General features: G+C 45.6%; 2 protein-coding genes across 9 annotated transcripts in view; one reads left to right on the plus strand and one right to left on the minus strand.

Annotated features, from left to right (window-relative positions):
- DNAJC16 (DnaJ heat shock protein family (Hsp40) member C16) overlaps positions 1–11,944 on the minus strand; it is a 46,498-nt gene extending 34,554 nt beyond the window's left edge. The window contains exons 1-4 of one of the 3 annotated variants that reach the window (XM_055262191.2): positions 11,740–11,944; positions 9,450–9,634; positions 4,449–4,515; positions 1,973–2,312 (exon numbers count right to left, since the gene is read on the minus strand). In XM_055262191.2, the coding sequence (XP_055118166.1) occupies positions 1,973–2,312; positions 4,449–4,515; positions 9,450–9,616 (574 nt within the window). In that variant the 5' untranslated portion in view covers positions 9,617–9,634; positions 11,740–11,944. Of the gene's footprint in view, positions 1–1,972; positions 2,313–4,448; positions 4,516–9,449; positions 9,635–11,670 lie in introns of all 3 variants that reach the window. The other 2 variants (XM_055262192.2, XM_055262193.2) reach the window with 2 other exon arrangements.
- Positions 11,945–14,321: 2,377 nt separating this feature from the next.
- CASP9 (caspase 9) overlaps positions 14,322–22,054 on the plus strand; it is a 32,216-nt gene continuing 24,483 nt past the window's right edge. For 2 of the 6 annotated variants that reach the window (XM_063631836.1, XM_055262199.2), the window contains exons 1-2: positions 14,347–14,722; positions 20,365–20,665. In XM_063631836.1, the coding sequence (XP_063487906.1) occupies positions 14,591–14,722; positions 20,365–20,665 (433 nt within the window). In that variant the 5' untranslated portion in view covers positions 14,347–14,590. Of the gene's footprint in view, positions 14,723–20,364; positions 20,666–22,054 lie in introns of all 6 variants that reach the window. The other 4 variants (XM_063631833.1, XM_063631835.1, XM_055262201.2 and 1 more) reach the window with 4 other exon arrangements.

Genomic DNA, 22,054 nt, shown 5'->3' on the forward strand with positions numbered 1-22,054 from the left:
GTATGAGACTCTTATATACTTAGAAATCCTTGAAAGACAGGAATTAGTCTTTTTTTTGTTTGTTTTTTTGAGACGGTGTTTCTCTCACTGTCCAGGCTGGAATGCAATGGTGTGATCTTGGCTCACTGCAACCTCCAACTCCAGGGTTCAAGTGATTCTCCTGCCTCAGCCTCCCAAGTAGCTGAGATTATAGGCACGTGCCACCACGTCCAGCTAATTTCGTATTTTTACTAGAGACAGAGTTTCAGCATTTTGGCCAGGCTGGTCTCGGACTACTGACCTCAGGTGATCCATCCGCCTTGGCCTCCCAAAGTGCTGGGATTACAGGCATGAGCCACTGCGCCTGGACAGGAATTAGTCTTTCTTTTTTTTTTTCTTTTTATTTTTTTTCTTGAGACAGAGTCTCACTCCGTCACCCAGGCTGAAGTGCAGTGGCATGATCTCAGCTCACTGCAACCTCTGCCTCCCGGGTTCAAGCAATTCTCCTGCCTCAGCCTCTGGAGTAGCTGGGACTACAGGCACCCGCCACCACTCCTGGCTGATTTTTGTATTTTTAGTACAGATGGGGTTTCACCATGTTGGCCAGGCTGGTTTCGAACTCCTGACCTCGTGATCCACCTGCCTCGGCCTCCCAAAGTGTTGGGATTACAGGCATGAGCCACCGTGCCCAGCAGTCTCTCTTTTTAAACAGGAAGTCATGGTGAATAAATTGCCAAACCCAGGTAATCACTGCCTGATCATCCAAATTGGGTTTCCCTAAAATGATATTTGATTTCAAGATGCTCAACCTCCGGGCCACGCTGGTAGCTCTGCCTGCACCTTCCAGCAAGCACTAAATGTGCTGAGATGATTGAGGTATGTTTCTTATTTGAGTTTCCTGGGCACAAGGACCATGATTTACTTATTTCTGAAGCAGTACAGGGCAGTGTTTAAGACGATCAGACTCCTGGGTCCAACTCAATACTGATGCTTACGGGTAGTGTAATAATGAATTAGTTCCTTAACCTTCAATGCCTTAGTTCCCTCACCTGTAAAATAGGGATAATAATAGTCTCTCCTTCATTGAGTTGCTTTGGGGACAAAAATAATGCACAGAAAGCACTTACCACAATGCAAGGGAACTGAAATGTTCAACAAAAATTATTATTATTATATATCTTTTAGTGTCTAATACAGTAATTGGAACATGAAAGTTGACTGAGGAAAAAGTTTCAAATAAAGGTATCTGTTTCATGGGCAAGGAGTTAGAAAATACAGAAGGAATTTCTTGTCATCTTTGTCTACTCCTTCAGCAAAACACTATTCTGTGCTTGCAAATGTGAGGTTGGTGTTAATTCTCTATGTATATATTTTCTCTTCAACCAAATGGGGAGCTCAAGGTCAGGGATGGTGCTAATTCTGGGCCCTCTTCCACAGCATACTTCTCTTTAAACACTGGATGCTTTTATACACTAGTTTTTACCAGTATGTGACTGAAGGTTCCTTAGCTGACTTCCAACCCCCTTCAAGGCTCAGCTCACAATAAGTAAAAAAATCGGTGCTTCAGAGTCACAGAGTTGAAGAAAGCAGACTAATACATTTAAGAAAGATTTTCAAAAAGGGTTTATAGAATAGGCGATTTAAAAAATTTGCTTTGGGGCCAGGCGTGGTGGCTCCCGCCTGTCAACCCAGCACTTTGGGAGGCCAAGGCAGGCAGATCACTTGAGGTCAGGAGTTCGAAGCCGGCCTGGCCAACGTGGCGAAACCCTGTCTCTACTAAAAATACAAAAATTAGCTGGGCGTGATGGTGGGTGCCTGTAATCCCAACTACTCGGGAAGTTGAGGCAGGAGAATCACTTGAACCTGGGAGGTAGAGGTTGCAGTGAGCCGAGGTCACACCACTGTACTCCAGCCTAGGCAATGAGCAAGACTCCACCTTGAAAAAAAAAAAGTCATCTATATAAATATCTTTCAATGAATAAAAGTATCTTACCCAATTCTTCCAGTTCTTGAACAACTTCTTTCCACACAGGCTCGATATGAATGCAGCTAAAGCACCAATCAGAGGTGATCTTGATGAGGTAGGGTTTCTTGAAGCTATCCGGAACCACTTCATTCACGTAATGTGAAAAGTGCAATAAATACTTTTCGTCAATTGAGTCCCGCCGTTCAGAATTAAAAGGGAAGTGAAAAAAGGATTCATCAAAATAAAAATTTTCATGGAAATGGCGGAAGCGATACTCTCGCTGCTGTTGCTGCTTCTGGTAGCCCTGGTTCTCTCCAGCGTCTCCATATTGATCATAATTTGATCTCTTTTCTTCATTTGAAAGAATCTATAAAGGAAGGAAAAAAAATCTAAACAACAACAAGTTTCATCCAAAACACTTTTTTGTAAGCAGCTTGAAAGACATAGGAAGAAAATAAATGTAGCCAGGCACGGTGGCTCACACCTGTAATCCCAGTACTTTGGGAGGCTGAGGCGGGTGGATCACTTGAGGTCAGGAGTTCGAGATCAGCCTGACCAACATGGAGAAACCCCGTCTCCACTAAAAATACAAAAAATCAGCTGGGAGTGGTGGCGCATGCCTGTAAACCCAGCTACTCAGGAGGCTGAGGTAGGAGAATTGCTTGAACCCAGGAGGCAGAGGTTGAGGTGAGCCGAGATGGTGCCACTGCACTCCAGCCTAGGCAACAAGAGCGAAACTCCGTCTCAAAAAAAAAGGAAAAGAAAAGAAAAGAAATGCAAAAATGATGACACGATTATGTGAGGCCAAGGTTTGGAGGATCCCTTGAAGCCAGGAGTTCAAGACCAGCCTGGACCACATAGCAAGACTTCGCTACAAAAAGAAAAAAAAAAAATCAGCCAGGCCTGGTGGTGCGTGCCTATAGTCCTAGCTACTTGGGAGGGTGAGGTGGGTGGGAGATTGCTTGAGCCCAGGAGTTCAAGGCTGCAGTGAGCTGTGATTGCATCACTGTACTCCAGCCTGGGTGACAGAGACAGACTGTCTCTTAAGAAAAAAGAAAAAAGATTAGACGTAATTAGATATTCTTTTTATTTTTGAGATAGGGTCTCACTCTGTCACCCAGGCTGGAGTGAAGTGGCGTGATCACAGCTCACTGCAGCCTCCATCTCTCAGGGTCAACTTTCCATCTCAGCCTCCTGAGTAGCTAGGACCATCAGCACATGCCACCAGGCCTGGCTAATTTTTGTATTTTTCACCATGTTGTCTAGGCTGGTCCTGAATTCCTGAGCTTAAGCGATCTGCATGCCTCAGCCTCCCCAAGTGCTGGGATTACAGGGCGTGAACAGCCACCGGGTCCAGTCAATTAGATATTCTAAATGCGGTCATTCAAAAGAATGAGAAACTCTTCTTCATTAGAGAAACATTAAAGAACATTCAAGACTAAAATATTTCAGTTTAGGTACTCACGCTCATCTTGGCATTAAAGATTTCAAACTACCACAACATTAAACGCTTCAGCAAAACAAATAAAACATAACATAATGTTGATCACCAGGGCTCAATGACAAGAAAATTGACCTGGTCATACCTGGTGAGTTGGACTAATTCAAACCAAGATAAGAAAAGCTATGAACACCAAATAGCTATAGGCTAGCGCCTTGTCTGTTAGTTGACTTTGTTTTACAAAATAACTTTGAAGTCTAAAATTCAGGAATCTGTTTTAGAATGATGATGTGTTATTCTATGAGCTAAGCACTGTCTGCTGAAGGACATTCCCTACACCAATCAGAAAGCCACTGAATTCTCTTTGATGCATATTCCAGACCAATCTACTTAAGCTGACATATTGGAAAATTATTGAAAATCTTGTGTTTAAATATATTTGTTACCTTGCGCCACTTTAATAAATATAGGCGATTTGGTATGTGATTCTTTAATGCAAATTTCTAAGAAAGCAATAGAGACACATACAGACATACTCAAGGTAATTCTACAATTCTAGTTAAAGCCTTTAAAATAGTCCAGTTTTTCCAAGAGCTGAAGTGTTCAGGCACTTGTTTCAATATACTGGATGTGGCCAAATATGTTCTATCATTTCTATCATCTGTACCCAGGCTGGAGTACAGTGCCTCGATCCCTGCTCACTGCAGCCTCCGCCTCCTGGGTTCAAGTGATTCTCCTGCCTCAGCCTCCTGAGTAGCTGGGATTACAGGCATGTGCCACCATGCCTGGCTAATTTTTTTTTGTATTTTTAGTAAAGACAGGGTTTCAGCATGTTGGTCAGGCTGGTCTCGAACTCCTGACCTCGTGATCCACCCACCTCGGCCTCCCAAAGTGCTGGGATTACAGGCGTGAGCCACCGCATCCAGCCTGTTCTATTATAATCTAGAAACTGCGTCAAGGGCATGGAGAACATGACCTTTCTGAGAACTTTACAAAATTCATCACCTCCTAAGGCATATTTTATAAGAGCTAATGGATGCATCACAAAGCTGGACACGATACCTCGTAAGCCTTACTGATTTGAATGAACTTGTCTTCTGCTCCAGGATCTTTGTTTTTGTCAGGATGCCTGAAACACAAATGGGCAGGCAGTGAGAACAGATTTAACTTTTAATGCACAGTCATTTAATGTCCTTGTCCACAGAGTTCACTACAGAGGCAAATGGAGGGCTATTTTGTTAGGAAAGTTTCTTAAAATAAATGATAGAGGCAATCAGTTGCTTTACATGACTATAATCAATGAAACTCCGAAACAGGCGATTTTTTCCCAAAGCACTCCAGCGGGGCACGTTTTCAAAGCACCATATAATACTGCAGCATTTCACAGAGGAAGGTGGGAAATGGTGCATGTCTGTACACTGCTCCCAAACACTGCTAAAGCTGGCTGAAGGCTAAATCATTTATCCATAAGAACCCATGTCTTCTCCTAGGATGGCAACATTCCATCCCAATGCTAGAATGATATCGGGATGCTAGAATGCTATTGTTTCTTCTGATAACACAGGTAGACACGAGAAATAGGTTTTAGGATAGACTAAATTCATTTAGTAACAATCAGGTTTCAAACTGCACTTGTGTCTGACTTTCAAAGTAGAACATTTTTCATTATTATTACGATTGCCTTTTACCTGGGTAAAGATTTCAAGGCCACTTTTTTTTTTTTTTTTTTTTTTTTTTTTTTGAGACAGTGTCTCACTCTGTTGCCCAGACTGGAATGCAGTGGTACAATCTTGGCTCACTGCAACCTCTGCCTCCCAGGCTCAAGCGATTCTCCTGCCTCAGCCTCCCGAGTAGCTGGGATTACAGGCCTGCGCCACTACCACCCAGCTAATTTTTGTATTTTTAATAGAGATGGGGTTTCACCATGTTGGCTGGGCTGGTCTCAAACTCCTGACCTCAAATGATCCACCCGTCCCGGCCTCAATGCCACATGTTTAACATTTTTTGCCATGTTGTCCAGGCTGGTCTCAAACTCCTGGACTCATGCCATCCTCCTGTCTTGGCCTCCCAAAGTGCTGGGATTACAGGTGTGAGCTACCACACCCGGCCAGCTTTGGAGATTTTAAAGTTCTGGAAAGTAAGGGCTAGGTTTACTTCCTTGAAAGCCCCTAAGACCTAAATCAGTGTTTTATACAGACCGATTTTTCAATGTTCACTTTTAGAGACTTTGTATGATAGTATTCTTTACATAATCACTTTTGGTAACTTCTAGTAAATTTCCTCTGACATAGGTTCTGGAAAGAAAAAACAATTCACTGGGAAGCAAACGACTATTAAGGACACACCAAGCACATTGGAATAAAAAAAAAAATCTACAACTTAATGGATTTATTCTAGCAGGAATGTGTTTGAATGAATTATACCACATATTCTGATTTCTCTACAAATAAGGAAACTCCAAATTGTTGACTGTTGAGTTTAAAAATCATTCCTTCCTTAACCATTTAATCCTTGCTATAAGTATTAGTGGGGGAAAAAAATCTCAGCTAGTCATAATGAAAACAGCATGACTTAAGGAAACGAGATGGAGACTCCAAAGCATTTCTGGATAACAAAAAAAAAAACCAAAAAAACCAACAAAACCAACCAACCAACCAAACCATCACGCTGACGACTGAGTGGATCAAAAATTATGCAATCATACAAATGAAGATTTAACATATAGAACTTTGTAGAAGAAGGGTAGGAAGTGGCTTTTTAGGAGAATGAACCAGAGAGAGTCTTGAGGGCAGCTAGGTTAGAAAACACAGATCCTGAAACAGAGGAGGGCAAGGCTGAAGAACAGGGAGGAAACCACAGCACTTTCAGCTGTATTCATACGGAATACTTTCCTAATTGTGGGAAGACACCACAAGATTGAAAACATAAAAAAAAAAAATTCAGCCATAGGAAAGTATTGTCCAATGCTATTTTCAGTTAATATGAAATTATTTCAGGAACTGCAATATAATACACAATCTTTAAAATTCAAAGTAGAGGAAATATTGTATGTAGGATCTACTGGGTCTCTAGTTACCTCTTAAAGGAATAAAAACAAAGATAAAGAAGGTAATACAGCAAAGAATTAGACAAAATAATTTACTGTTTGGTTTACTGCATAACCATGTCACACCAATCTGCCATTCTTTGGGTGGGAGGAGTTATTTCTTTTGCTAATGTGGATAACAAACAAAAAGTACCTACGATAAAACTTAATTATTGGGAGAGAAACATAGTTTTCCTAAGGGAAAAAGTAACGTCAAATGGTTTCACCAAGCAAAGGAAAATTCTTAAGCAGTCTAAGAAACACTTAGTAAAATGTATCAGAGGAAGGCTCCAGATCCAATTCAACAAGTAACCACTTCCCCCTGCTATAGCTCATTCTGAAAAGTCAAACTGGGAAACACTGCTATTTTCAGTGTATATCAAGCCATTAGTAAGCAAAACTTAAACTATTCCAAGTGACAAAGCATTGTCATAGCCAAAACCGCAGAAAATAATAGTAGAGCAAAATTAAAAACGTAAAGTAAAATTTTAGACTTTTACTGGATGACACACTCAATACATTTCTGTGGTGATGAATTATTCCTAGAGAGAATCTAATTAAAAAAGAGAAGAATATGACTCATTTAATTAATACCATAACACCCTTTTCAGCTCTGGAAGACAAAAAAGTCAAAGCTATACATTTTAATAGGTCCCACATACTCAAGCTGTCATTTGTGTTCTTAAAATATTGTCAAAGGCTATGCCCTGTCCAAAAGAATGTTGTTACCTTATGAATTAGCTGCAGATTTATATATTTTGCTTTAAACATAAAGAGGCAAGAGTCTGAAATGATGTAGAACATAACCTTGGTATAAAGAGTCCCTGGAAGGAGGTCATGTATAATTAGAGATTGTTTTTTTGGCATCCAATTCTGGATTTCTCATGGAATATGGTCTAAAATATTTGTTTAAAAAATATATTTTCAATCATCTTTACCTTTATTTCAACCAGTTTAATGCTAAAATACACCTGTTCACTGAAGCAGAACAGTGTCAGGCACCATCATGCATGCAGTCCGCATCACGCATCACCTCAATGTGGCAGTTTTGCTTCTGGATACCTTCCTACTCACATTCAGCTCCTCCCCAGCCAACCACTACTAGCACACTCACCCTTACTCATGCCTAGATGTGTAAATGATTAAAAAACAATAAAGCAATGGACTATTGATGCAGAGTATCAAACTAGGGAACCCAGAAGTACCACAGATTTACCAACTCTAAGCCTCCATCTTCTCATCTATAAAACAGAGACACTGGCCGAGCATGGTGGCTCACGTCTGTAATCCCAGCACTTTGGGAGGCCAAGATGGACGGATCACTTGAGGTCAGGAGTTTGAGACCAGCCTGGCCAATATGGCTAAACCCCATCTCTACTAGAAATACAACAATTAGCTGGGTGTGGTGGTGCACGCCTTTAGTCCCAGCTACTTGGGAGGCTGAGTCAGGAGAATCTCTTGAACCCAGGAAGCACAGGTTACAGTGAGGCAAGATCGTGCTACTGCATTCCAGCCTGCGCGACATAATGAGACTCCGTCTCAAAAAAAAAAAGAGACACTGATATCCTCCTTCACAGGCTCATTATAAGGTTTAAACGAGATAAAAAGCATAGAACCAGGAGGTTAGCATGTAGTAGGTGCTCAGTGATGGTACCTGTCTCAAACTTTCTTCCATTCCTCATGGTTGGTACAGCCAGCTTGGAGTCATCTGTATCCTTTCCTCCTTCTGCTGCTCCCCCTCCATCTATATAATCCAACACTTCTGCTTCTTTGGCAGGGCCAAGGCATTGGTGGAAGAAACTGATTACATCTGTCCAAAGTTTTAGATTTATTGCTACCCTGCTAATTGCTATCCTGATAACTACAGGCAAAATTACAATTTTCTGTAAGATTTTTTTTTTGAGATGAGTCTCACTCTGTTGCCCAGGCTGGAGTGCAGTGGCGTGATTATAGCTCACTGCAGCCTCGAACTTCTGGACTTTTTTTTTTTTCATAGAGATGGGGTGTCACTATGTTGCCCAGGCTGGTCTCAAACTCCTGGGCTCAAACGATCCTCCCACCTCAGCCTCCCAAAGTGCCGGGATTACAAACATAAGCCACCATGCCAGGCCAATTTTTTTTTTTAAAGTAATATATAGTCAGCCCTCTATATCTGTTGGTTTCACATCCATGGATTCCACCAACCAAAATATAATATTTTCTATTTTGAAATATTCAAAAATATTTTTTAAAAACTGCATCTGTACTGAACATGTACAGACTTTTTTCTTGTCATTATTCCTTAAACAATAACAGTATAACAACCATTTGCACAGCAGTTACATTGTATTAGGTATTATAAGTAAGCTAGAGATGACTTAAAGTATATGAGAGGATGTGCATAGATTATATGCAAATACTATGCTATTTTATATAGGGACTTGAGCATCCAATGACTTTGGTATCCCTGGGGATCCTGGAACCAAGCCCTCATGGATATCAAGAAACAACTATCCTTGGTTTCTGAATTTTTTTTTTTTTTGGAGGCAAAAGACTATTACTCTTAACTTTTTTTCAAAGTGTAGAAATTAATAATTTAGAGAATAGGGTTGTATAGTGTTCCTGTTCAGCAATTACACTCATAAAGTTACTTTATGAATAATGTATCATGGGAAGGGTAGCATATCCATTATTGACTATATAGACATTTTTTTAAAATTAAAGCTTCTTACTTTAACATTAAATATGCTAACAGTATCTAAGGCAATTCTTTAAGCCAAAGTATTCCTAAAAGGGAGTTTCAGAGTAAACATAGGCTTTGGATCTTATCACTAACAATTATAGAACATGAACATCAGCTCTCCTGTGTAAAATATTTTAGACAGATATATATATTGAACATAGAAACAGAGACAAATAAAAGCTAGTCATAATTAATACTTCATCCCTGCTAAGACTGTTTAGCTTATGTTAAACCTCTATTTCTTTGTTTCACCTACCATTCCCGGGCGAGCTTCTTATAAGCCTTTTTAATATCAGCCTGACTGGCTGTTCGGCTGACCCCTAGGACTCTGTATGGGTCAAAATCCAACGCAGACAGAATTTGCAGGATCAGAACCAGAACTATCAAGAACTGCCAGGAAATGCTCAACTTTCTCACTTCCATTTCTCTTCCTTTCCAGAGCTGAAATGATTGAAGAGGCAATGAGTTTCAGTGGCAGAAACCTGGACAGTCTTGCTTTTTAGGTAAAGGTATAAGATATACAGATGAAAAACAAAACCAACAAAAGGTATTTTGCAGGAAAAGTGTCAAGCTGTTGAACTATATCTTAAAATAAAAATCTCGCTACTACTTTTGAATATCACAAATGAGAACCATTACAGATGAAAAGATGAGTAATAAGAATAGCAACTCTCCAGAATACTTGGACTAGAAAAGCTTTAGAAATGAATGAAAATGAACGGGATGCAGAAATAATACATAAATGAGAGAAAACCTAAATAGGATAATCAGGGCGACTACCTCTCAAATACGTGATTTCATTTATTCTGATAAGAATAAAGAAAATAAATGGTTTAAGAATACTTCACTGAGTACATGTTAAACAAACTCATGAAACTGTAAGATTTACCGTGTACGAAACTACAAAATGAGATAGTTGTGGCATTCTCGGGCATTAAATAAGTAAAAACATGGACGTGAAACACTCTCAAAAAACTGTGTAGTTAAGACGCGATATGCCTCAATTCTATTCTTTCTCACCACACCCATTCAAACAAGAAAATGAGAAGCTGCTCTTTAATCATTAGCAATATGGTTTTTTTTTTTTTTTTTTTGAGATGGAGTTTCACTCTTATTGCCCAGGCTGGAGTGCAATGATGGGATCTCAGCTCACTGCAACCTCCGCCTCCCAGGTTCAAGCAATTCTCCTGTCTCAGCCTCCCAAGTAGCTGGGATTACAGGCATGCGCCACCCCGCCTAGCTAATTTTTTTGTATTTTTAGTAGAGACGGGGTTTCACCATGTTGGCCAGGCTGGTTGTGAACTCCTGACCTCAGGTGATCTACCCGCCTTGGCCACCCAAAGTGTTGGGATTACAGGCGTGAGCCGTCGTGCCGGCCAATATGATCATTATTAATGGAAACCTCAGATGAGAAAAAGTGGCAAGAAAAAATTTGGTTTTACATGTGAAGAAGAATTAATGGCGAAGACCAAATAGCAGGCATGGTCTTTAAAAGTTTCAAGCTCCATCTCTGGTGAGTACAGTGACTTAATTCATTGTGAATTTTGGAAATAATCCTGGCTGGTTAATGAACAGGGTAATGCTGGAATTGTAGATATTTATACTCCACAATTATGATCGCTGTTATACCCTACAATGTTTTTTTCAAGGAACACATTTATTTTGATTTCTCATAAGCTAATACAATTTTAAGGTTCAAGTGTCTACTGTGACACCTTACTGAAAAGGGGCAAAGCTGTAACAGTGGTGGATTTCCGTAAGTGCAAGTTTAATGCCGCCTGGGAGTCCTCACAAAATTGACTAATCTGATGATCAACGTTTAAAATTGCATACGTGCTGAATAAAATCCTAAAACAAACCAGTTTCTTCTTTGTTAAGGCAACCTGCTATATCCTACAAAACACGTGAAGGCGATGTAGCTACTGGTTAAGCATATGGGTTGAAGACTGGGATCTATTCTCCACTACTTTATTACCTTGGGCAAATTATTTAAACTTACTAAGCATCAACGTCCTTATTCATAAAATGGGAATGAATACTACTACCTTGAAGAATCATCATGTGGGGACTAAATGCATGTAAAGGGTTTACTGAGCCCAGAGTCAATAGTCAATAAATAGTCGTTAGTGCTATTATTTCTACCATGCAGTACGATCGCTGCCTTATTTAACTGTGTCAGTTCCTTCCAGGTAGAGGGTCGAAGTGGCGGCGGTCTGGGAAGACGGCGCCGACCTCGGAGCAGCAAACACCTGCCCAACAGGTAGGCTGCCAGCTCTCTGGGCAGCATCTCCAGGACCAGGAAGAGGCTCCCAGAGACAAGCTCCAGGTCTAAGCCCCGCCTCGCGCTCCCGCCGGAGGTCGCAACCCTGCAGGAGACAGCCCCCTCCCCCGCCGCCCTCCGAAAGCCCAGGGCCCGGCCCTGTTGGCTCCCGGCTCCCCCCGGGGCCAGCAGTGACTGAAAATGAGAAGGAACTGACGGGAAATCCCTGAGTCGGCCTGGCCCCGCCGCGTCCGCGGTTCCGCGCGTCACGCCGGGAAGGAGTTACCGGGAAAGTACACCGGCCCAACCGGCTGCAGCGTCCGTGCTCCAGTTAGTTCGCCGGGCCGGGAGCTTCCCGTCCACACCAGCGCTCGCCTGGGCCTGGGGAGGGGAAAGAGGCGGGGAAAGCCCGAGGGGAGTCACGTGACACTTAAAGGTCTATCTCACTGAAGACGAGGACCGAACAGGTCGAGGGCGCCTACTGGGCGAATCTATTTTGACCCTTGCCACTCGCCGTCTACGCGTGGACCTGGGGAGGTTGCTATAGGAACGAGGCGCGCTCTTTGGTTGCAGCCAAAAGGTTGATCGTGACCAAAGAGGCCAAAACGTGCCTCCTAGCGAGGCGAGGTCGCTATGCATGATGGGATGCCAGAAGGACCTCCTCGATCCAGGAAGGTGTTTCCGCTCCTACCGGGAGATGGCCCTCGTCTAGCAACAGTTGCTAGGATGGGGACGCACTCTCTGGTCCCTATTCTCTTTAACCCTATTCATAGAATCTTAGAGCGTCAGATTGGAAGTGACCTTAGGGATTCTTTAACTCTCCAACTCCTCCAATATTGATAGGGAGACTGAGGTCCAGAGAGGGGCAGAGATTTGCCCAAGGCCTAGAATCTAGCATTCCTTTTATTTTTGTTTACTTATCTTTTTTTTTTTTGAGAGAATCCAGGACTTTTAATCCCATTTACCGAAAACCGAGCTCCACCCAAGAATATACCAGTCTCTGCCTTAAGCACGGGGAAAGGGCGGTGGGGACGGGGATAGGGATAAGGCACAGGTGAGTGAGGGAAACTTTCTTTGAGCCAATGAGATAGATCCCTTGGGGATATAAAGAGCTTTCATATCTCCCTGCCCTGTTTTTATTTTTTTCTCTTTGCATTTATGACTATCTAACATAGTATGTCTTATTTATTTATATAGTTTATCACCTGATCCTTCCACTGGAATGTAAACTCTAAAAGCAGGGATTTTGTTTTGTTCACCTCCATGTTCTCAGTGTTTGACTACAGGCTCAATAAATATTCGTAGAATAAGTGAACGAATGGGGCTGAGGTTTTGCTGCTCAAGAGATTATATTCTAAGGTGGACTTTTGGATTCTTAAGAGTGTGGCTTACAGAGTCAGGTTCGGGTTTCAATCCTGCCTGCCTCGGCCACTTACTACCCATGTGACCTTAAACATTCGTTTCCCTGAACCCTAGGGTCTACATCCGTAAAACCGGCGGGGGGGAGTGGGAATACTTTCCTGGCAGGACTGTAGTTAAGGATAAATGAAATAAGCATGAAAAGTGGCTAGCACGATGCCTGGGACTTAGCAAATGCTCAGTAAACACAAACGATTATTTTTGAAATGTGAAAATGAACCGTTCAAAACGATGGAAGTTTAGAGGACTAGATTTCTGCCAGTTTTTTTTCCTGTGTGGGAGGTGTTAGGGTGGGAGGCAGGGAAGAGGGAATGGAAGACTGTGTAAGGTGGGCTTGGTTGGATCAGACACTCGAGTTTGGAGCAGTCAACTGCGATCTGGGCACAAGGGCGGTGAGGGGGGCTTATGGTTTTACTTGGGGTGGAGGAGGGGGCTAAGGGGAAGCCATGCCCCGGAGGAGGTTGAATGGGGCGGGACAGACCATGGCTCCACTCATGGTTTCCCTCTTGCTGGAAGTGTGACGACTCCCTCCGGATCTCTGTAAAAGCGGGGCCGTAGTGAATTCTGACGAGGGGCCCGCGGTGGACCGGGAACTGGTGCCACAATTGCAAAAGGGCACCTGCGCCCGGAGGAGGGCGGTGACGCGGGGGCGGGGGTGGGCCCTGGGGGCGGGGGTGGGCCCTGGGGGCGGGGCGAGGCGCGGAGTGCCGCCTTGGGGCGGGGCGGTGACAGGAGGATGGATCTTGGGGATGAGGATTGACTTTGGGGGCGGGGCGAGGGTGCGAGCTGGAGTCTGAGGCGGGGCGGTGACGCAAGGACGATTCTGAGGGTGGAACGAAGGGAGGGGATTGGCTCTTGGAGGCGGGGCGGTGGTACGAGGCTCGGCCTTGGGGGCGGGGCGGTGGCGCAAGATTGACCTTGGGGGCGGGGTGGGGGCGTGGGTTGAGTCCTGGGGGCCGGGCGGTGGCGCGGAATGGATTCTGGGGTCGGGGCGAGGCGCTGAGGTGCGTCCTGAGGGCGGGGCGATGACGCAAGAGCGAATCCTGGGGGCGGGGCGAAGTCTTCTAGATGCGTCCCGGGGACTAGGCGGTGACGCCGGGGCAGGTTCTGGGGACAGGCGGTGACCCCAGAATTGACCCTGGGGACAGGGCGAGGCGCGGAGGCGTCCTGAAGGCGAGGCGGTGACGCAAGAGCGAATCCTTGAGGCGGGGCGAGGCCTTGGAGCTGCGTCCTGGGGGCGGGACGGTGACTCGGGGGCGGGGCGGTGACGTGAGGTCGGTTCGGGGATGCGGGGCGGGTTCTGGGGCGGGGACGCAGTGGTGGATTCTGGGGCGAGGCGGTGACGCGGGGCGGGTTCTGAGGCGGGGCGGGTTCTGAGGCGGGGCGGTGATGCGGGGCGGGTTCTGGGGCGGGGCGGGTTCTGGGGCGGGTTCTGGGGCGGGGCGGTGACGCGGGGCGGGTTCTGGGGCGGGCCGGTGATGGGAGGCTCGGTCCTGGGGGCGGGGCGAGGCGCAGAGGTGCGTCCTGACGGCGGGGCGGTGACGCAAGAGCGACTCCTGGGGGCGGGGCGAGGCCTTGGAGATGCGTCCTGAGGCGGTGGAGCGAAGACTGACCCGGGGCAGTGACGCGAGGGCGGGGGCGGGTCCTGGGGACTGGGGCTGACGGTCGAGGCCCGGAAGCGGACTGAGGCGGCCTGGAGTCTTAGTTGACTACTCGCCATGGACGAAGCGGACCGGCGGCTCCTGCGGCGGTGCCGGCTGCGGCTGGTGGAGGAGCTGCAGGTGGATCAGCTCTGGGACGCCCTGCTGAGCCGCGAGCTGTTCAAGCCCCACATGATCGAGGACATCCAGGTGCGCCCCTCGCCCCCGGCCCCTTGTCCCCGCGCTGCACGGCCGGGTCCCCACGCCCCTCGAGGAGGCATTGTGCGGGAGCCTAGCTTTCCCTGTGGCTTCGAACCCCTCAGCGGAGCCAAAGAATCCCAAACATCTCTTAGTCGGCTGTTTGCTAAAGCGATTCCATGCCATACTCAGTCAGCTTACACTGTTAGTACTTGTGTTTCTTGTGTAAAGGAAAAATGTGAGACACATCTTGAAAACTTTGAATAAGAAACGATTCATGAATTGGAGAACATCAGACTGAAAGGTTTAGTGTTGCAGTGACAAAACGTCAGAGGCAAGTATTGGGAAAATGTGGAAGCAAAATAAAGAAATTATTTGATTGATTTGCAGTTACAAAATTGCCTTTTTTTTTTAAAGGTCTGTTGACTGCTTATGCTTGCTTATGATTGGAGTTAAGTTTTATTTCTCTCTAACATAAGCATTTATCAGATATGAACCAAGTTAAATTTTGCTTATGTTTGCAGTTTAAGCAAGATTTAGGTCACTTAGGATACCTGATTGGTTTTGTCTGCTCAGGAATTCTTCGTGGTTGGTCTTCATTTTAATTTACTTTAATACTTGCGAGGAAGGAGGCGTGTGCGTTTTTACTTTTCTAGCATAGAGGTGTCGGGAACCCACTTTGGCATCAGACCGCCTGGCAGCGTGTTCTTGGGCCAGTCACTTACCCTCTTTGAGCCACAGTTTCTGGGCTGTGAAATGGGGATAAGAATAATACTGTCATAAGGACTAAATGAAATAACGGATGTGAAACAGTGTAGTGCCAGGCACAGAGCGAGGGCTCAGCGTGCCCTGCCCTCTTTGGCCAGCCCCTTCTGTGTTCAGTTTATGTTTTGTTAAGAGGTTTTGGAAATGAGGGGACCTGATGCAGAATGGAGAATAATAAAGTCAAACATTTGAGGTTTTGTTTAAAAGCACTTTCCCATCTTTGTCTCATTTGACCCTCATCACAGGCCTGTGAGGATGCAGGAGATATTTCCTGCCAGTAGGTGCAGTAGGTGTGAGTGGCTGGCTGGATATCCCTGGCCAGTGCCCTGGCCCAGGGAAAGGGTCGTTAAATAATTATCATATGAGTAATTATTCATTAATAATAAAATAAGTTTTGTGACTTCTGTGTGGCCCCTACTGGGGAACAGAAATGGTTTGAGGCCACAGTCCTTGCCTTCAGGAGTGTTCACGGGGATCAGAAGCTCAAATAACCATGGAGGCCCAATGGATGGGCATCATAGTGGATAGCCTTTGTACTGCCCTCCGTCTGCAGCTGAGTATGGCCATATCAACAAATGGCCCAGTATTGCCACATCTTACACTTATTTTGAGGCAGGGTCTCACTCTTGCCCAGCCTGGAGTGCAGGGATGAGATCATGGCTCACTGCGACCTTGACCTCCTGGGCTTAAATGGTCTTCCTGCCTCAGCCTTTAGAGCAGCTGGGACTTTAGGCACATGCCACCATGCCTGGCTAATTAAAAAAAAATTTTTTGTACAGATAGGAGTCTTGCTATGTTGCCCAGATGAGTCTCAAACTCTTGGCCTCAAGTGATTCTCCTGCCTCAGTGTTGGGATTACAGGTGCGAGCCACTGTACCCGGCCCAGCTTTCACATTTTAAAAAAGAAGCTGGAAATCTTGATTCCTCTGTCAAATTCCCTGGCTTAAAATGTTAGCGACAAATTCAGAAATTTTTGAAGAACCTTGTGGGAACCACAGGTTGCCATTTTGCCATTCAGTATGGCTGAAAAACAGGCAGGTTTTGGAACCAGTTGGATCTGGGCTCTCATCCTGGCCTTGTTACATATTAGCAAGTTGTAAAAAACCACAACCAGGCCGGGCGCGGTGGCTCACGCTTGTAATCCCAGCACTTTGGGAGGCCGAGGCGGGTGGATCACGAGGTCAGGAGATCGAGACCACAGTGAAACCCCGTCTCTACTAAAAATACAAAAAATTAGCCGGGCATGGTGGCGGGCGCCTGTAGTCCCAGCTACTCGGAGAGGCTGAGGCAGGAGAATGGCGTGAACCCAGGAGGCGGAGCTTGCAGTGAGCAGAGATCGCGCCACTGCACTCCAGCCTGGGTGACAGAGCGAGACTCCGTCTCAAAAAAAAAAAAAAAAACCACAACCAATGAACCAAACAAACAGAAAAGCCCTTTCTATGACTCAGTTTCCCTGAAATTTTTTTACCCTAAAAAGTTGGGAAATTATAATTTAACTCTATAAAGTTATTGAGGGAGAAAAAGATGAAACAATGCATTTAACACAGTGTTGACCTCCTGGAGTGTTCAGCAAATGTGGAGAGAAACCTAAACACCACTATCTATTTGCATGTAGCCAACTGTTCTGCTAGTGAGACTTACCTTCTCAGTGGCACTACAGGTCTGTGCTGTTCCCAACAGCCATTAGCCACATGTGGTTAAAGGTAAATTTGAAGTAATTAAAATTAAATAAAGCTAAAAATTAGTAGGGTCCAGCCCTACAGGGCCTGTGGGTTTTTCTCCTCGTGTGCAGAGATGAGAGATCGTAGAAATAAAGACACAGGAGAAAGAGACAGAAGAAAAGACAGCTGGGCCCGGGGTACCACTACCACCTAGACGCGGAGACAGGGTAGTGGCCCCGAATGCCTGGCTGCTCTGTTATTGGATACAAGGCAAGGGGGCAGGGTAAGGAGGGTGAATCTTCTAAGTGATTGAGAAGGTAAAGCAAGTCACGTGATCATTGGACAGGGGGCCCTTCCCTTTTAGGTAGCCGAAGCAGAGAGAGAAGGCAGCATACGTCAGCGTTTTCTTCTATGCACTTATAAGAAAGATCAAAGACTTTAAGACTTCGCTATTTCGTCTACCGCTGTCTACGAACTTCAAAGAGGAACCAGGAGTACAGGAGGAACATGAAAGTGGGCAAGGAGCGTGACCATTGAAGCACAGCACCATAGGGAGGGGTTTAGGCCTCCGGATGACTGTGGGCAGGCCTGGATAATATCCAGCCTTCCACAAGAAGCTGGTGGAGCGGAGTGTTCCCTGACTCCTCCAAGGAAAGGAGACTCCCTTTCTTTTTTTTTGAGATGGAGTCCCACTTTGTCGCCCAGGCTGGAGTGCAATGGCGCAATCTCAGCTCACTGCAACCTCCGCCTTCCGGGTTCAAGCTGTTCTCCTGCCTCGCTCCTTACAGGTGCGCACTACCACGCCCGGCTAATTTTTTTGTATTTTTAGTAGAGACGGGGTTTCACCGTGTTGGTCAGGCTGGTCTCGAACTCCTAACCTCGTGATCCACCTGCCTTGGCCTCCAAAAGTGCTGGGATTACAGGCGTGAGCCACCGTGCCCGGCAGGAGACTCCGTTTCGCGGTCTGCTAAGTAATGGGTGTCTTCCCAGACACTGGCATTACCACTTGACCAAGGAGCCCTCAAGCGGCCCTTATGCGGGCCTGACAGAGGGCTCACCTCTTGCCTTCTAGGTCACTTCTCACAATGTCCCTTTAGCACCTGACCTTATACCCGCCGGTTATTCCTAAGTTATATTAGCAATGCAACAAGGAGTAGTATTAAAAGCTAATGATTAATAATGTTTATAATAATGATTGATAATTGTCCATGATCATCTCTATATCTAATTTGTATTATGACTATTCTTATTCTAACTACTTTCTTTATTATACTGAAACAGTTTGTGGCTTCAGGCTCTTGCTTCAGCACCTAGGTAATCTTTCGCCCACAAAAATTCAGTTCCTCGGTTGTACTACCCAAGTGTTTAGTGGTCATGTGACATATGGTTACCAAATAGGACAGTGCAGACCAAGAATATTTCCATCATCACGGAAGGTTCTCATAGACAGTGCTGCTGTAGGATAGTTGAGGACATGGTGCTATCTTATCCCTGTGGATCCTGAGAACCTGTCCAGTGCTGGGTATCTGAGGACAGGTGGCAGATAACCAGAATCTTCCTTCTTAGTGACTGACCCCACCATCCTGACACCTCTCAATTTTGTTTTTTTGAGACAGGGTCTTGCTCTGTCGCCCAGGCTGAAGTGCAGTGGTGCTATCACAGCTCACTGCAGCCTTACCTCCTGGGCTCAAGCCATCCTCCTAGGAGCCTCAGCCTCCTGAGTAGCTGGGACTACAGGTGCATGACACCATACCTGGCTATTTTTTTGTTATTTTTTGTAGAGACAGGGTCTCACTGCGTTGCCCAGGCTGGTCTCGAACTCCTGGGCTCAAGCTATCCTCCCACTTCAGCCTCCCAAAGTGCTGGAATTGCAAGCATGAACCACTGTGCCTGGCCTGCCTGTCAACCTTGACCCTTGTTCTGTCTTCACAGTCCCCCCAGTCAGTGCCTATGTCCTGTGGACCCTCCCTCTTTGTATCTCTGCTTTGTCCTTTCACTTCTCTCTATTCTAGCTGCACCATCTTTGCTGCCTCCTGATCTGGCTATGGCTCATTCCTTTCCATTTTTCACCCTGACCCCTGGATGACTTTTTGAAAGGCCATATCTGTCTCTGTCACTCCATTCTTAAAACTCTTTGGTGGCCAGGCATGGTAGCTTATGCCTGTAATCCTAGCACTTTGAGAGGCTGAGGTTGGTGGATCGCTTGAGGTCAGGAGTTTGAGACCAGCCTGGGCAACATGGTGAAACCCTGTCTTGACCAAAAAATACAAACATTAGCCAGACATGGTGGCGGGTGCCTGTAGTCCCAGCTACCTGGGAGGCTGATGTGGGAGAATCACTTGTACCCGAAAGGTGGAGGTTGCAGTGAGCTGAGATGGTGCCACTGCATTCCAGCCTGGGTGACAGAGCAAGACTCCTTCTCAAAAAACAAACAAACAAAAAAACAACCAATGGCTGGCCACGGTGGCTCATGCCTATAATCCCAGCACTTTGGGAGGCCAAGGCTGGAGGATCACTTGAGGTCAGTTCAAGACCAGCCTGGGCAACATGGTGAAACCGTCTCTACTAAAAATAAAAAAAAAATTAGCCAGGCATGGTGGTGCGTGCCTGTAATCCCCACTACTCTGGAGGCTGAGGCAGGATAATCGCTTGAACCTCGGAGTTGGAGGTTGCAGTGAGCTGAGATTGCACCAGTACACTCTAGCCTGGGTGACAGAGTGAGACTCCGTCTCAAGAAAAAAACAAACAAACAAAACCAAAAAACTCTTTGGTGGCACCTGACAGGTCTCAGGATGCATTTCTTGGCCTGGCCACACAAAGGCCTTGTTCCTTGCCACTGTCTACCTCCCACCTCATAAGACTCTGAATTCACAATTCACTTCCTGATACCCTCAGCCCCATGTGCCTTCCCTCTGGGCACTTGTCTCTTGCTGTGTCATTGCTGATTTGTCTGATTGCATTCCCCATTAGAAATTTGCTCCTTAAGGACTGAGACTGTCCATGGCATCATTTTCAGCACTTAGCATAGTGCTGGGCATCTTTTGCCCTGCAAAATAATCAACAGATCAGCTAAGGGTGGTAAGTGACACACACTCAGTGCACCTGCAGCGCCATCGCTGCCCACGTGCCTGATTGTTTAGACTTACAATAGCTGGGAAATGGGGAGACACGGTGAGAGCTATATAAAAGTACATGGATAATTAGTATCCTGCCTTTCTTTCCAAACAGCGGGCAGGCTCTGGATCTCGGCGGGATCAGGCCAGGCAGCTGATCATAGATCTAGAGACTCGAGGGAGTCAGGCTCTTCCTTTGTTCATCTCCTGCTTAGAGGACACAGGCCAGGACATGCTGGCTTCGTTTCTGCGAACTAACAGGCAAGCAGCAAAGTTGTCGAAGCCAACCCTAGAAAACCTTACCCCAGTGGTGCTCAGACCAGAGGTTGTCAGACCAGAGATTCGCAAACCAGAGGTTCTCAGACTGGAAACACCCAGACCAGTGGACATTGGTTCTGGAGGATTCGGTGATGTCAGTAAGTAGCAAGAGGGTGATTGGTGGGTGGGCATGACACATAGTCATTTGGGACTCACTATGAGTACAGCTGGGTGGGCTGAGATTCAGAATTTAATTTTAGCATTGTCTTTCTGAATGTTCATAGGGATGGCAAAATTCTGGGAGGTTTTCAGGAGGTTGAATCTTGGCAGCCCCTCCTCTGAAAAGCATGTGTTGAGGTCTGTTTTGGATGTCCCGGGTTTTTTGTTTTTGTTTTTGTTTTTTTTTCCCGCCTTTGAGATAGCAGGCCCCAGGTTTTGATCAATGTTTCCAGAGCCATCTATTGTTTTGGATTTGCCTTTCGGTCTGGATGGGTAGCCTGGACTACCTCATGTCTGGGTGCAGGAGAAAGGCCTTAGTTGTATCTGCCCCATACAAACAGACTTCTGCAAAGTATTTACCCTTACCTTCTTCCTTTATAGCAACCCTGCAAGGCAGGTATCATTAGACCCATCCTTGTTGATGGAGAAACTGACTGACGCTCACGGAAATTAAACACTTTGCCAAAGGTCACACGGCTACATCCAATACAATGCATAAATCCCAAGAGTAAGCTGGGTGATTTTTACCTATGCGTACCCACAGGTAACTAACACCCATATCATCAAGATGAAAACATCCCGGGGTCCTGTAAGACTGTCCTGTCTCTTTCCATCTCTTCCCACTTCCCCTTTCCTAAGGTAATCACCGTTCTCATCTCTATCGCCAGAGATCCCTTTTGCTTGTCCTTGAACTTCAATATAAATCCTATATAGTCTTATATACTCTTGAGCCTGGCTTCTTTCATTCATTATTATATCTGTGAAATTCATTCATATCGTTGTGCATATCAGTACATTCTTTTTAATTTCTAGATGGTATTCTGAATAATCCACAATTTATTTAACCATTTTCCTACTGATGGACATGTGGGTTGTTTTCAGTTGGGGCTTTGTTCCCATGGCAGCGTGTGGAGCTCTAGCACTTCCTGTTTCATGGGTGCCTGGTGGACCATTGCATGGTATCAAAGTTAATAATCCTAATAGTAGTGGTGAACATTATTGAGTACTTGCTATTTGCCAGGCACTGTTCGGAGTGCTTACATAAATGATCTAATTTAATCTCTCCATCTCTCATGTAAGGCAGGTGCTTTGCCATTAGACAAAGTGAGCCACAGATTGGGAGATGACTTGTGCCAAATCACACAGCTAGTGAGGAGTGGAGACAGGGCTGCAGCCCAGGCTTACCTGTTCTGTCCGCTCTGCAGGGTAGCCCCACATGTGCTTTGCGGGACACACCTCATTGATCCGACTCATGCTGATGGACATTGTGTTGTTTCTGCAGTGAGCCTTGCATGTGCGTCTAGTTCTGACTGTAGGATGTTTCTAGA

Source organism: Symphalangus syndactylus, chromosome 22 (genome assembly GCF_028878055.3).
Source record: "Symphalangus syndactylus isolate Jambi chromosome 22, NHGRI_mSymSyn1-v2.1_pri, whole genome shotgun sequence".
Classification (NCBI taxonomy): Eukaryota; Metazoa; Chordata; class Mammalia; order Primates; family Hylobatidae; genus Symphalangus; species Symphalangus syndactylus.